Below are 13,635 nucleotides of genomic sequence, written 5' to 3'. Positions count from 1 at the left end.
CTTTAACTTTGAGAAAAGTACAGAATAGGTTTAGAGAAATTATGGATTTCACGTACTTTTTAAAACAATCATCAGACACGGGTGATTCTTCAAAAATGGGTGGGAAAAAGACCCTAATACCCTTCTGACATGATCAGAGTCCTCGTTCGTTGCCCTTCCTAACAAATTCACAACCCAACGTCAATCATTATCTTTAAAGTAATATTTTATTATTTCTCACTTCTCTTTTGGATGACTCAAACATTATCACGTCTCTTTTAGCTTAGAACGACGACACTATTTAATATTTTAGTATTTATCACGTCTCTTTTGGCTAAGAACGCCGCCGGTTTCTAGTACCCCGCTGGATTCAAGAAACACCCATCGTTCAAAGATATCAAGTACGCCGCCTGATTCTAGAGTACGCCGCTGGAATATCGAGTACACTGCCGCATTTTCTGGGTTCAAACATGTGTTCAAAACGTATCGAGTACGCTGCCGGAATGTCGAGGACGCCTCCAGAATATCGAATACGCTGTGGGAATATAGGGATAGAAACCCTAAATCATTCATCACCAAAAGCAAGCCAAAATAGGAGAAAAAAGGATCTAAGGTGGAATCGACAGCAAGCGGCGATAGCAGAATTACTAAGCATCGTCTTTGGACGGCAATCAGTGGTGGGAAATGGGAAAAAAGCTTTGTAAAGAAGAAATTAAGGCATAAAACACCCACATGCCCCAAATGAGCAAATCATCTCTACCTTTGTTGGTTCTTGCAGAGACAAAAAAGTATCAAAATTAGGGAGGAACTGTGGGAGCCGGTTTTTCCCTCACGCACGAGGTAGCAGGGGATCACCACATCGGGTTCTCTGGGAGTGTTAGTTGATCTGCATTTCTTGCGGGCTCGGGACCGTGATCCAGACCTCGCAAGAAAGAGAAATTCAGAGTCGCCACCTAGGTCAGGGCCTAGGACCCGTGCCTGTTCTTCTGATCAAAAGGGGAGTAGTTCCCGAGTTTCATTGGAGGAACAGTAACCAAAGGGGTTCTTTTGCTCTGGGCCTGGAACCTTGTAATTTTTCTCTATTTGTTAAGGCATGTTCCTCACAGATATCTGGGTAAGAGTTATGGTTACATTTGGGGAAGGTGTTAGGCACCCCTCATGCCTAGATCAATCTGGTCACTTGACTTGATTTGACATTTTTGAAGAATTTAGTTAGGATAACTTATCATTTTATCCTTTCTTCGGATTATACTTAATTCTAGAATGTAAATAAAATAAATTTATAAAAAAACCAAAAATAAGCGGTAGTTATCCTGATTGAGATCGTATGCTGTTTATGAGTTCCGAAAGATCTCGCAGCTAACCACAATCAGGTTAACTTAAATCAAATGAAAAAGATAGTACGAAAAGTAAACGAAAGGTAAAGGGATTTATATTACAAGATCTGAGGGCAATGTGAGCCGGAGATCCTATAGCGTCACCACCTCGTACCTAACTTTGTAATGAAATTGCAGAAAGCAGGGAAATGGATGTAAATTTACCAGAATCTGTAGAGAAATCGGGGGCGTAACAGCACTGTTTGGTTAAGAGGGCTTCGAAGTTTCTAAGATTTCAGCGGCGTAACGACGCTCTTCGGATAAAGGAGCTCTGACGTTATCGAGAAATCGGTGGCGTAACGGCGCTATTCGGACAAAAGGGCTCCGAGGTTGTCGAGAAGTCGGTGGCGTAACGGCGCTATTCGGACAAAGTGGCTCTGAAGTTGTAGAGAAATCGGCGGCGTAACGACGCTATTCTGAAAAAGGGGCTCCGAGTTTGTCAAGATTTCAGCAGAACAACGACACTATTATTGAAAAATAGCTCGTAGTTCTGCGAAATTCGGTAGAACAACGACGCTATTTGAAGGATGTCGCTCCGAACCTTTAGAATTTCGGCAGAAAGACGATGCCTGGTGTGAGCCATCTAAGTATTTCTCTACTTTCCCTCTTCTAAAGCAGAGAAACTAGGATTTTCTGGAAGGCAGAAGGGTTTTTGAACTGAAAAACCAAAAGTGGGGAAAACCAGAGAAGTTTTTTAAAAAAAACCAAAGAGGAAAGAGAGAGAGAGAGAGAGTAAAATCTGATTTACTCTTACCCCCAATTTATAGTGTTGGGGGGTATAGCTTGGTAATTTTGATCATATTTCGCAGGGGGCAAAATTGGGAATCCAATTTTGGCCTCAGCGAAATTGGGTGACTCACCCAAGTGATGTCATCCCCATGACATCACTTTTTTGGGAATCGTGGGTTCTGTCTTTTATGTTTTTTTCGAAAAATGTGATTTTGTCTCTTTTCGAGGAATTTTAGTGATCCGTAACTTCTCTGATTGGATTCTGAATTACACACGGTCAGATCTGTTGGATTCCTCATTCCGGGGAGTTTCCAATGAATCCAATATCACCTGCCTTCGGGAAACGAAGCGTTTTTGGGTAAAAACAGATGTTTTTGACTCAAAGTTAACTTCTCAATCGAAATACCGTGTGAAAATGGGGTTTCAGGTTGTGCCGTAAAAGGCAGGTGCTGTGTAAAAATAAGCTTTTTCTGTTGTGCCATGAAGGACGGTTGCTGTGTAGAAACATGCTTTTCAGCTGTATCCCCGAGTTAAAATTATTTTTGAAGAGTATTTTCCTAAAGAGGGATTGAGAGAAATAGAAACCGCTGTTCTGGGACTCATCATAAGGTTCTTCCTCGCGACACCTATCACTAGTACCACCTTGACAAAATTGAGTGTCTAGAGATGCCCCTCTTTGGTAGCGGGTGCAAGAGACCTGGATGCCAAAGTAAGGAGACAACGAAATTTTGTCATTGGGGACTAATGATAGGTTTGCAAGACTCACATCGGATCCTAAGACGTACTGCCTTCAGCGAGGAATCTTGTTATCAGATAATCGAGTAGAAACCTCTCACCGACGGTTTTAGGGGTTTTGAAAATATGACTGTTAGAACGTGTTTTGGGAGAACGTCATTTCTAATAGCCGTGAGGGTGATCGGAAGTCAGGTTTAGAGCCTGACTTGGGGAGGGACCTCGAGGGATGTCGTTCTGACATCCAGTGCGGACACTGATAACAGAAATGCCGAAATGGCACCTGGTGATTTGTACGACGGATCGTATGCAAGATTTGTTATAATAGAGCAGGTGTGTGATCACAATCTGCTCTTTGATGGGTTGATCTGATTAGATGTAGTACCGTGTTACAACAGGTTTTGGGAGGCACATTTAGCATCTCAGATGAACATGTCTTAAGGGTTGGCCAAAAGACTACTGTTCATGTGGAAACGAACACTCACAAGGGGGGATGCTCTTCTAGCATCAAACGCAACTTTCTCATGAATTACTTTGATATTGGACAAATTTTTTGCCGTGTGAGAACGGGCTTATTCTTACTTGGAGGATTACTGTGTAGAAACGGTCTTACTCAAAAAGAGTTACTGTGTAGTAACGGGTTTGCTCCGATTTGATACCATGTGGTAATGTGTTTACTTTGATTTGTAGGGTTACCGCGTAGAAAACGACTTACCCTGAAGAGCTACCGTGCGGTAATGGATTTGTTCTGATTTGATACCGTGTGGTAACGGGTTTACTTTGATTTGGAGGTTTACCGCGTAGAAATGGACTTGCCCTGAAGAGCTACAGTGTGATAACGGGTTTGCTCTGATTTGATACCGTGTGGTAGCTGGTTTCCTTTGATTTGAAGGGTTATCGCATAGAAACAGACTTAACCTGAAGAGCTACCGTGTGATAACGGGTTTGCTCTGATTTGATACCGTGTGGTAACGGGTTTACTTTGATTTGGAGGGTTACCGCGTAGAAACGGACTTACCCTGAAGAGCTACCGTGTGGTAACGGTTTTGCTCTGATTCGGAGGGTCACCGCGTAGAAACGGACTTAACCTGGAGAGCTACTGCTTGGTGACGGATTTGCTCTGATTCGAAGGGTTACCGCGTAGAAATAGACTTACCCTGGAGAGCTACTGCTTGGTGACGGATTTGCTCTGATTCGGAAGTTACTGCGTAGAAACGGACTTGCCATGGAGATCCACCGCTTGGTGACGGATTTGCTCTGATTCGGAGGGTTACCGCGTAGAAACGGACTTACCCTGGTTGGATGCCTCACGAGACTCACACTGGTTGGATGCCTCAGGGGACTCACACTTGTTTGATGCCTCACGAGACTCACGCTGGTTCAAATGATCCAAAGTATTTTTTTGAATGACTTCGTTGGGGATTGGTTACTCTATGTTGGAGAATCTGGGAACGTACGTCCTTTGTTATTGACTGGGTACGAACGACTCTCTGAGGATGTGAAATGTTTGTGATGATGGGATCCGCGAGACCATGTCTTCTCGACCTTGGTGGGGAAGACCATAAGAGCTGACACAGCTAGTAAGGTCCTTTGAGCTCCTTAAATCGGCCAAAATCCAATCAGAATTGATTCTGCTAGAGGGGGTCCGACTATGTCGGGGGAGTCGATGTTATACCGACAATGTGAAGAATCGACTCTGAAGGGGATGGTAAACATCTGTCAACAGTGTTGGGATTGGTCGAGTTCGATCGAGTTTTGACAGATCCGTTGACAGCCGGATCATATGAGCAAGGATCTTTGTCAAGAGATGATTGAATGGTCTTCGTACACCTTGACTCTGCTAGGGATTGCCACTAAGGATTGATTAATTTGCTAGGAAAAAACCTACGTTCTCCATTTAGAGTTTAAACGTAGATGACTCGTTGGTGGGAACGATACAAATAACAAGTATTCGTAACAGCAGTATCTGCTGGGGATTCTCTATGTAAGAAAGAGAGATTCTCCGTCATTTGACCACCTTTGCGGAGGTCGCATGTCATTTTAACTCTGATGGGGAAAACCACTGAAGCTAAAGTAGCTTGGAGGGTCTCTTGGTTGCCTTACGATTTGTTATTATATTGTTATGCAGTTGTTTTTTTCCTAGAGTTTTAAAATTTTGATGCAATTTTTAACCAGCATTTTCTGGCTCTGCCTTCTCTGCCTTTGTTATAATCATGGCAATGTTTGGTCTTTTACAGATTTCCCCAATCTTTATTTAATTTCTCACTAAGAAAGCAATATTCCTGGTATTTTTTTTTTCTCATCTTCAATCTTTCTTTTTTTTTATTCCGTGTAAGTTGTTTTTGTCTTCGTCTGCCGCATAACACCATATTCTTGATAATATAAAATCTCTTTTTTGGAGCTTCAACAGCAGTCGAGCAGTGGTTTGTGAAGATTTTCAGAAGATTTTTGTGAGTGTGAGGAAAAGAAGTTTGTTCCAATATGGCTCCCACCAAGTGGGTAACTTGAAACTTGCATACTGAAGAATTTTCATACCCACAATCTTAAGTATCACCAAGTGGATAACTTTTAATTTTGTTTTGACATGTTTCTTTACATTGTTAAAACATTGAAATATTTTAGTTATTAATTATGTACTTTGTTTATTCCATGGTTTTATGATTTTATTCTATGTAGGTATCAAAACCAACAAGGATTGGTTCAGGGTCTTATGCAGTCGTTCTCTGCAACAGGTAAGCATTGTCTACTAAACCCATCTGGGATTAGTATTTATTTAGAAATTAGATGGGTAATCATTATTTTATGTGTTCGGTTTAGAGATTTGGGAGTTTTCAGTTTTGGACTACCATATTGGTCTGGTAATACTAATAATATTACATCTCTCTTTATAATAGGTTATGATGGGGTATGAAAAGCAGCAACCGATTAGTTGTCAACACGTGGTCCTCAAAGGACCCACCACAAATTCAGCACCTACCCAAGGGTAGTTTGGTAATCTGCCAAGAGCAGGTAAACCTAAACCCACAAATGGGCAGACACCTGTCCTGGGGTAAGTAATTCAACCACCCCAGGGCTCTCTCTATAAAAGGTACCCTAAGGCTCAAAGAGAGGGGATAGTAACTTCTGAACTACCACTCTTAAAAGTTTTGGCTCTGCACTTCTGCTCATACTGACTTGAGTGTCGAAGGGCCCGTCCGGAGCAACGACTCCGGGTTGGTCTTCTGACCTCGTGCGCTCTTGTGCAGGGCTTAGTTCCTTCAGCTCAGCCCCTTGGGCCCGCCAGATCAGCTCTTTCGTCACTGCCGTATCTGTTACCAATTTTAGGCATAACAGATTGGCGCCACCCGTGGGACCCTGAACTAAAAGTTGTTCAAATTCCCCCTTTACGAAAATGGCAGGACGGAGGAGTGCCCGGGTACCACCTGCCCGGACAGCCCGAGTTGAAGTGCCTCGCAGGATTCGAAGCGAACGAATGGCCTCACAGATAGTGGCTCCTTCAGCCATAGCAGAATAGAGTCCGGCTCATTCGGAGCATCCGAATCCTACTCCTACTCCTGAACAAATCCAAACTCTCTTTCAACAAATGACTACTCTTGTTAGTCAATATCAAAACCTAATCCAAGCGCCTCCCCAGCATCCCCCAGAGGCTCCGCGACCTACACAGGAAAGGTCGAGGCCCACAGGGGGAACCGACACCTCCCAGTAGAGACCGGTTCCACCACTCCACGAGGTGAGTACATCATTCGAGAACCACGCACACCCATACAGAGCCTCACCATGCCGGAGGTCACAATCTCGCTCCGTGCAGAGGCACCAAGCCAAGGAAGACTGTGCACCGCGGGAAAGATCCCGACATCCTCGAGGGACTTCGGAGAGTCACTCCGGCTCTGCGGCGAGCCCCTCAGTGGATAAAAATAGGTCCGCAGACCGAGTGAATAAGGTGGCCGACCCGATGCTGAGAAGGATCGAAGAAATAGAACACTGAATAGAAGAACTGGCAAAAGATCAAGGCAGGTCTACTTCGAAGATATTCCCGAGCAGACCACCGTTCACAGATAATGTTATGAGCGCGCCGGCGCCCAAAGGGTTCAAAATGCCACATGTTCCACAATATGATGGAACCACTGACCCGGTCGACCATCTGGAGACATTCCAAACAATGATGCTCCTCCACGGCGCTTCTTATGGCTTTCTCTGCAGGGCCTTCCCCACCACCCTAACGGGTGCGGCGCGAGACTGGTACTCGCGGATTAAGCCGGACTCCATCAGCAACTTCGACTACTTTGGGGACAATCTGGTCCGTCATTTCATGACCAGTCAGAGGCCAAGGAAAATAACAGCATCCCTAATGGCCTTGCGGCAGGAGGATAACGAACCTCTAAAAACATTCGTGAGCCGTTTCAACAGGGAGGCCCTCCAGATACCAAACTTGGATCCTTCAGCCACCGCAAACGCACTCCTCACGGGCGCCAAATCCAACGATTTCCGGCGAGCTATTGCCTGCCAAAATCCGCACTCACTGGCAGATCTGATGGCGGGAGCCGAGGAGTACATATCCGTGGAGGAGACGCTCACCGCCTTAGATTCAAACCGGAGGATAACCTCCGAAGAAAAGAACCCTACCAAGCAGCGTAGGGACGATAAAGCCCCAAGGAGAGAGATCCCCCCAGAGTAGGAAAGAAAATTACACCCCGCTCAACACCTCCAGGAAACATATATTGGCCGCAATCAAGGGAGAAGAATTCGTGAGATGGTCGGCTAGGATGATCTCAAAAGGAAACAAAAGAGATAAGTCGAAGTATTGTCGGTTCCACAGGGACCACGGGCACGACACTGATGAGTGCTGGCACCTCAAAGAAGAAATCAAGCTGCTAATCAATCGGGAATACTTGAAAAAGTATGTTAAAGATGACAGCGACAAAAGAGAGCGCAGAGGGAGAAGCCAACAGGGCCAAAGCCCCCGACGCCTAGAGCTGCCGTCTCCTGTGCGGAACAAATCTCTTCCCCCGGTAAGCCCACGGCCAGAGGCGTGCCGATCCCAGCCTAACGGGGTCATAAACACCATTATGAGAGGACCGGCTGCCAGAGGAATGTCATCAAGTGCTCAAAAGGCTTATGCACGCAAAGTCAATGCCATGCACACAGGCAACAAAAAGATGAAGACAGAGAATGAGATCTCCTTTGCAGATCTCGACAACTTGATACTGCCCCATGATGACGCCCTGGTCATAATTATGCTCGTCGCTAACTGGGAGTTAAAGAAAATCCTTGTCGATAACGGAAGTTTGGCCGACATACTCTACTACCATGCTTTTAGCCAGATGATGATAGGAGATGACCGCTTGAAGCCGGCGAACTCCGATTTGTTCGGTTTCTCGGGGGAAAAGTAGAATGGCAGATTGAACTCCCAATCCTCGTTAGGGAACCATCCTGTCAAGCTTTCATAATGGTCAACTTCCTGGTAGTGAGGGCCACTTCGGTCTATAACGCTATCTTGGGACGACCCAGCCAGAACCTCATCCGGGCCGTCGCCTCAGCATATCACCAGAAAATGAAGTTTATAACACCAAACGGCGTGGGAGAAGTCAGAGGAGATCAACCACAGTCCAGGGAGTGCTATGTCATGGCACTCAGAGGCAAAAATGCATCAGAATCATTGTCGATTGAGCTACTTGATCTGAGGGACGAAGCCCAGGTGAATGAACCAGCCAAAGACCTCATCTCCATTCCTCTGTGCGAAAGCAATAGTGAGAAGGTCATTCAAATCGGCTCCTCCTTAGACAGTAGCACCCGACAGAACCTCACCTAGTTCCTTTAGGACAACACAGACGTCTTCGCATGGGCTCCCACAGACATGCCTGGCATAGATCCGGAGATCAGCACACACAGACTCGGTGTTGACCCCACCTACAGACCTGTGAAGCAAAAGAGGAGACACTTCGTCCTGGAGAGGCGTCAAGCGATCAAGGAAGAAGTGGAGAGGCTCTTGAGGGCTGACTTCATTCGAGAAATTCAATATCCGGACTGGTTGGCGAATGTGGTCCTGGTAAAGAAAGCCAACGAAAAATGGAGGACCTGTGTTGACTTCACCGACCTAAACAAAGCATGTCCCAAGGACAGCTATCCACTCCCAAAGATCGATCAGTTGATAGACGCCACCACTAGTTACGAAGTTCTGAGCTTCATGGACGCCTTTTCCGGATACAATCATATCAGAATGTATGAATCAGATATACCAAAAAACATCCTTTGTAACGGACCAGGGAACCCACTATTACCGTGTTATGCCCTTCGGTCTGAAAAATGGCGGAGCAACATACCAGAGACTTGTAAATAAGCTCTTCAAAGAACAGATTGGGCGCAACATGGAAGTATACGTGTATGATATGCTGGTCAAGAGCCGGAGCATGGAAGATCATGTTTCCAACCTAAAAGAGACGTTCCAGGTCCTAAAAGAGCATAACATGAAACTTAACTCGACAAAATATACTTTCGGTGTTGGCGCTGGAAAATTCCTGGGGTTCATGGTGAGCCAAAGAGGAATAGAAGCAAACCCAGAGATGATCAAGGCGGTAGTGGAGCTCACTCCACTGAAGACTATTAGAGAGGTGCAGTGGCTAACCGGAATGATTGCAACATTGGGACGCTTCGTCTCAAAATTCACAGAAAGATTGTAAGCCCAAGGGTCTACTCTCCTATCTTGTTTTGATGATTCTAAACATAATTGATTATGTTCTTGAATACTAATCAATTTGCCTTGAAGTGTTGTGATAAGGTAGGGTGATCATAGAAGGAACCATCACATCACTTGGTCATGCTTGAAGATGTATCACACAAGAGTCAAAGGAGCTAGAGACCACATGAGACAACTCACCTTGGAAGAACGATCAATGTGGAGCTCACCTCAACACACTCAATCAATGCAAGCACACCATAGAAGATCTATGAAGACTAAGACCAAAGAGGAGCGTAACCATATTTAGATTTGTTGTACATCCTCTCTCTTTGATTTCTAAGTCAAGGGAAAATCTTTCAAATGTATTTTTCAAAACTAACCACACTCCCCGTATTAAAATTAATTGGTTAAGTGAATGGTTATGTGGTGGACCAACATGTTGGGACCCTCAAAACATTCCAAATTATCATAAGAATTGAGTTCCAAAAGCCCAAAGTCAAATAGCAACAAAAACAGAAAAGTCTGCTGATTTTAGGCTTCTCGGAACTCCGAGATTTCTCGGAGCTCCGAGCTCGGAACTCCAAGAAATGGTCCAGTAATATTTTCCAACTTCTGGTCATTCTCTCGGAACTCCGAGAAATGGTCCAGTAGTATTTTTCAACTTCTGGCCGTTCTCTCGGAACTCTGAGAATTTGTCTCGGAACTCCGAGAACGTCGCGACAGCACAAAAAAGAGCCGTTGGGTTTAAAATTAAAAATTAATTTTTAGTCTCTTTTGATACTCACACCCCCAAACGGTCATATCTTCTCAAAGGACTATAAATACACATTCAAGAGGATTATCTTCCTCTCTTGAACAATTTGAAAAACATCATTAAGCATTCAAAGAACTTGCAAACCCCTTTTAGCTTGAGACTTTGTTTTTTTCTCCACCAAACTTGCCTTGCACTTGCAAATCATTAGAGTTTGGATTTAGGGCTTTCATTTGCAACATATTGTGGAGAGCACTCAAGGGGACTTCATTGTGCATCAAGCTTTCAAGAGAAGCCAAGCAATCTTCATCTTCTATTCATTGTAAAGGTGGCTAGGGCATCCTATTTTTAATACCCTAAGGAGTAACGCTTAGAACTCGGCGAAGAAGGAGAGTCGGTGTAAAGGTGTCAAGGGCATCCTCATTTAATACCCCTTGGGAGTGTAATCGCCTTGGAGCTTGGCATCGTGGAGGTCTCACATAGTGGAAATCCTTGAGGACAATCTCAAGAAGAGTGGAGGAGGGCTTTGCCCGAACCACTATACATCGGTGTGTTCCTTCCTTGTCTTGCACTTTCATTTTTGTTTGGTTTGGCATTTCCTTTTGATTTGATATTATTTGAACTAACCAAAATCTAATCAAGAGAAGAAAAAATCAAATTAGATTTAATACTTGAATTTAAAATGGTATAAATTTTTGATAAAACCAATTCACCCCCCTCTTGGTTCTATAGACCTTTATTTCAAAGATGCTTGCCTTTAGTCAACGCAGTAAAGGGAATCAAAACAGCACCCTGGACACCGGAGTGTCAAGTTGCGTTCGAGGAGCTGAAGCAGTACTTATCCTCCCCACCGTTGCTGACTAAACTGGAACCGGGAGAAGAGCTACTCCTGTACTTATCGATAAGTCATTTGGCAATGGCGGCCGTGCTAATTCGAGAAGAGCACAACCAGCAGAAACCAATCTACTATGTCAGCAAGGTCCTACATGATGCTGAGATCATATACCAACGAGTAGAAAAGTTGGCCTATGCTCTCATCATGGCAGCCAAAAAACTGAGGCCGTATTTCCAAGCCCACACAATAAAGGTCTTAACCGATCAACCACTCAGACAGGTTCTCCACAGGCCGGACACCTCAGGGCGACTTGTGAAGTGGGCCGTGGAGCCAAGTGAATTCAATATCCAATATTTGCCCAGGCCGGCGATAAAAGCCCAAGTGCTGGCAAACTTCGTAGCCGAATGTACCATCCCACGGCAAAGCACCGCTTCCGAAACTGTCCAAACTCTGGTAGTAGAAGAGATTACACCTGGGGGACAAGCAGGAGTTGGGGAGAATGAACCTTTAAGAGCAGAAATTGGGGAGGCAGACCAGAATACGTCGTCCGATGGGCCGCACTGGGAAGTATATATGGATGGATCTTCGAGAAAGACTGGCTGCGGGGCCGGCCTGATCCTCACCGGGCCCGAAAACTTTGTTCTGGTCTATGCACTAAGGTTCAGATTCCGCACGTCCAACAATTAAGCAGAATATGAGGCTCTCCTCCCCGGAATGAACTTGGCAGCCCAAACCCTTGCCGAAAGGCTGAAGGCATATTGCGACTCCCAATTGGTCGCAAATCAAATCCAAGGAGTCTACGAGGCCCGTGACGAGCTCATGATGAAGTATCTTTCCAAGGTCCGCCAGCTAGCTAGCAAGTTCAAAAGCTTTGAGGTCGTCAGAATCCCCAAAACGGAAAATGCAAAAGCAGATGTGTTGTCCAAACTAGCAGTGTCCGGTTACACCGCTGTCGGGAGTATATGTATGGAGTTTCTGAAGAAGTCCAGTATTGATAATGAGGCCGTGGAAATAATGCAGGTCGAGCACGAGCCATGCTGGATGGACAAGATCACTGATTACCTGCGTAGTGGGAAGATTCCTAAAGGAAAGAAGGAAGCCCGAAAAGTGATACAGAAAGCAGTAAGGTTTTCCCTAGATGGTGAGAGCCTGTACAAAAGGTCGTACACCCTTCCGTACCTGAAATGCCTCCGGCCAAGCGATGCCGCATACACTCTACAGGAAACCCACGAAGGAATTTACGGAGAACACTTGGGGGGCAAGGCCCTCACCATCAAAGTACTGTTGAGAGGCCTGTACTGGCCAACTTTGAGGAGAGACGCCCTGGACCTTGTCAGAAAGTGCGAGAGGTGCCAAAAATTCTCTCCCACCATTTACCAACCGGCTGTACCAATGGCCCCAATCGTAAGTCCACTCCCTTTCGCAGTATGGGGGATGGACATCCTGGGCCCTTTTCTGCCGGCATCGGGGAGATGCGAGTTCGTCGTAGTCGCTATAGACTACTTTACCAAGTGGGTGGAGGCTGAACCTCTAACCTAGATCACGGAACAAAATGTGCAGACCTTCTTCTGGAAATCCGTTGTTTGCAGATTTGGGATACCCCGCGTCTTGATAACGGACAACGCCAAGTAGTTTGATTGCCGGAACTTTTAAATATTCTGCTCAGACTTGAAGATCGAACAGAGGTTCACCTCTGTGGCACACCCTCAGACGAATGGGCAGACCGAAGTTACGAACAGAATCCTGCTCCAAGGAATTAAGAAAAGGTTGGACGAGAAAGCAGGCCGATGGGCTGATGAGCTCTATCACGTCCTATGGGCGTATTGTACCACCCCACGCACCATAATGGGGGAGTCACCCTTCAACCTGTCCTTTGGAACTGAGGCAGTAATCCCCGTTGATATTGGCGTCCCGTCTCCCAGAGTCACCAACTTCAACGAACCGCTCAACGGGGACAGACTCTGCGCAAACCTCGACTTATTGGAAGAAGTTCGGGAAGAATCCTGGAACAGGGTCGCGGCCTACAAGCAGAAAGTTTCCCACTATCCCGACATGAGGATACGCCCAAGAGAATTCCGAGCGGGCGATTTAGTTTTACGGAAGGCCGCCATCTCCCAACCAAAGAAGGTAGGTAAACTCTCCCCAACCTGGGAGGGGTCGTACCGAGTGAAATGAGTCATTCGCCCAGGGAGTTACAAACTAGAGACACTTGGCGAGCACCTACTACCCCATGCCTGGAACTTGAAGAACCTCAGAAAATACTACCAATAGCCTACCACTTGGTGCAAAAGCGGATGCCGATGTAACTACGCCTGAATGTGGATAATAAAAAGGCTACTGTTTCTTTGCAAGCTCTGAGTTCGCCGTCTCAGATCATGGTTGGTTCACCCCGGTTCGTCTCCTAAAAGACCAGAAGCGCACTTCTGGTCAAGAACGGGACTGGGCAGAAAACCAAACCCTCGCCAAAAACCCAAGTTCAATAAAACTTGGGTATCAGATGCTTGGTTCACCCGGGTTCGTCTCCTAAAAGACCGGAAGCGCACTTTTGGTCGGGAAC

General features: G+C 45.6%; 2 protein-coding genes across 2 annotated transcripts; both read left to right on the top strand.

Moving 5' to 3' along the window:
- The first annotated feature begins 3,092 nt into the window (after positions 1-3,092).
- LOC143850672 (uncharacterized) lies at positions 3,093-8,206 on the top strand. Its single transcript, XM_077359897.1, has 4 exons — positions 3,093-3,149; positions 5,493-5,548; positions 7,017-7,487; positions 7,633-8,206. Exons 1-4 carry the CDS (start codon positions 3,093-3,095, stop codon positions 8,204-8,206), a joined length of 1,158 nt encoding a protein of 385 aa, XP_077216012.1.
- Positions 8,207-11,792: 3,586 nt separating this feature from the next.
- Positions 11,793-13,253, top strand: LOC143850671 (uncharacterized). The gene is made up of 2 exons (XM_077359896.1): positions 11,793-12,482; positions 12,762-13,253. The coding sequence occupies exons 1-2, from the start codon at positions 11,793-11,795 to the stop codon at positions 13,251-13,253; spliced, it is 1,182 nt and encodes a 393-aa protein (XP_077216011.1).
- The last annotated feature ends 382 nt before the right edge of the window (positions 13,254-13,635 follow it).

This window comes from Tasmannia lanceolata, unplaced genomic scaffold, assembly GCF_043159265.1.
Source record: "Tasmannia lanceolata isolate RefF3 unplaced genomic scaffold, GAP_Taslan_0.1 ptg000018l, whole genome shotgun sequence".
Taxonomy (NCBI): Eukaryota; Viridiplantae; Streptophyta; class Magnoliopsida; order Canellales; family Winteraceae; genus Tasmannia; species Tasmannia lanceolata.
This window is presented reverse-complemented; position numbering and strand designations above follow the sequence as displayed.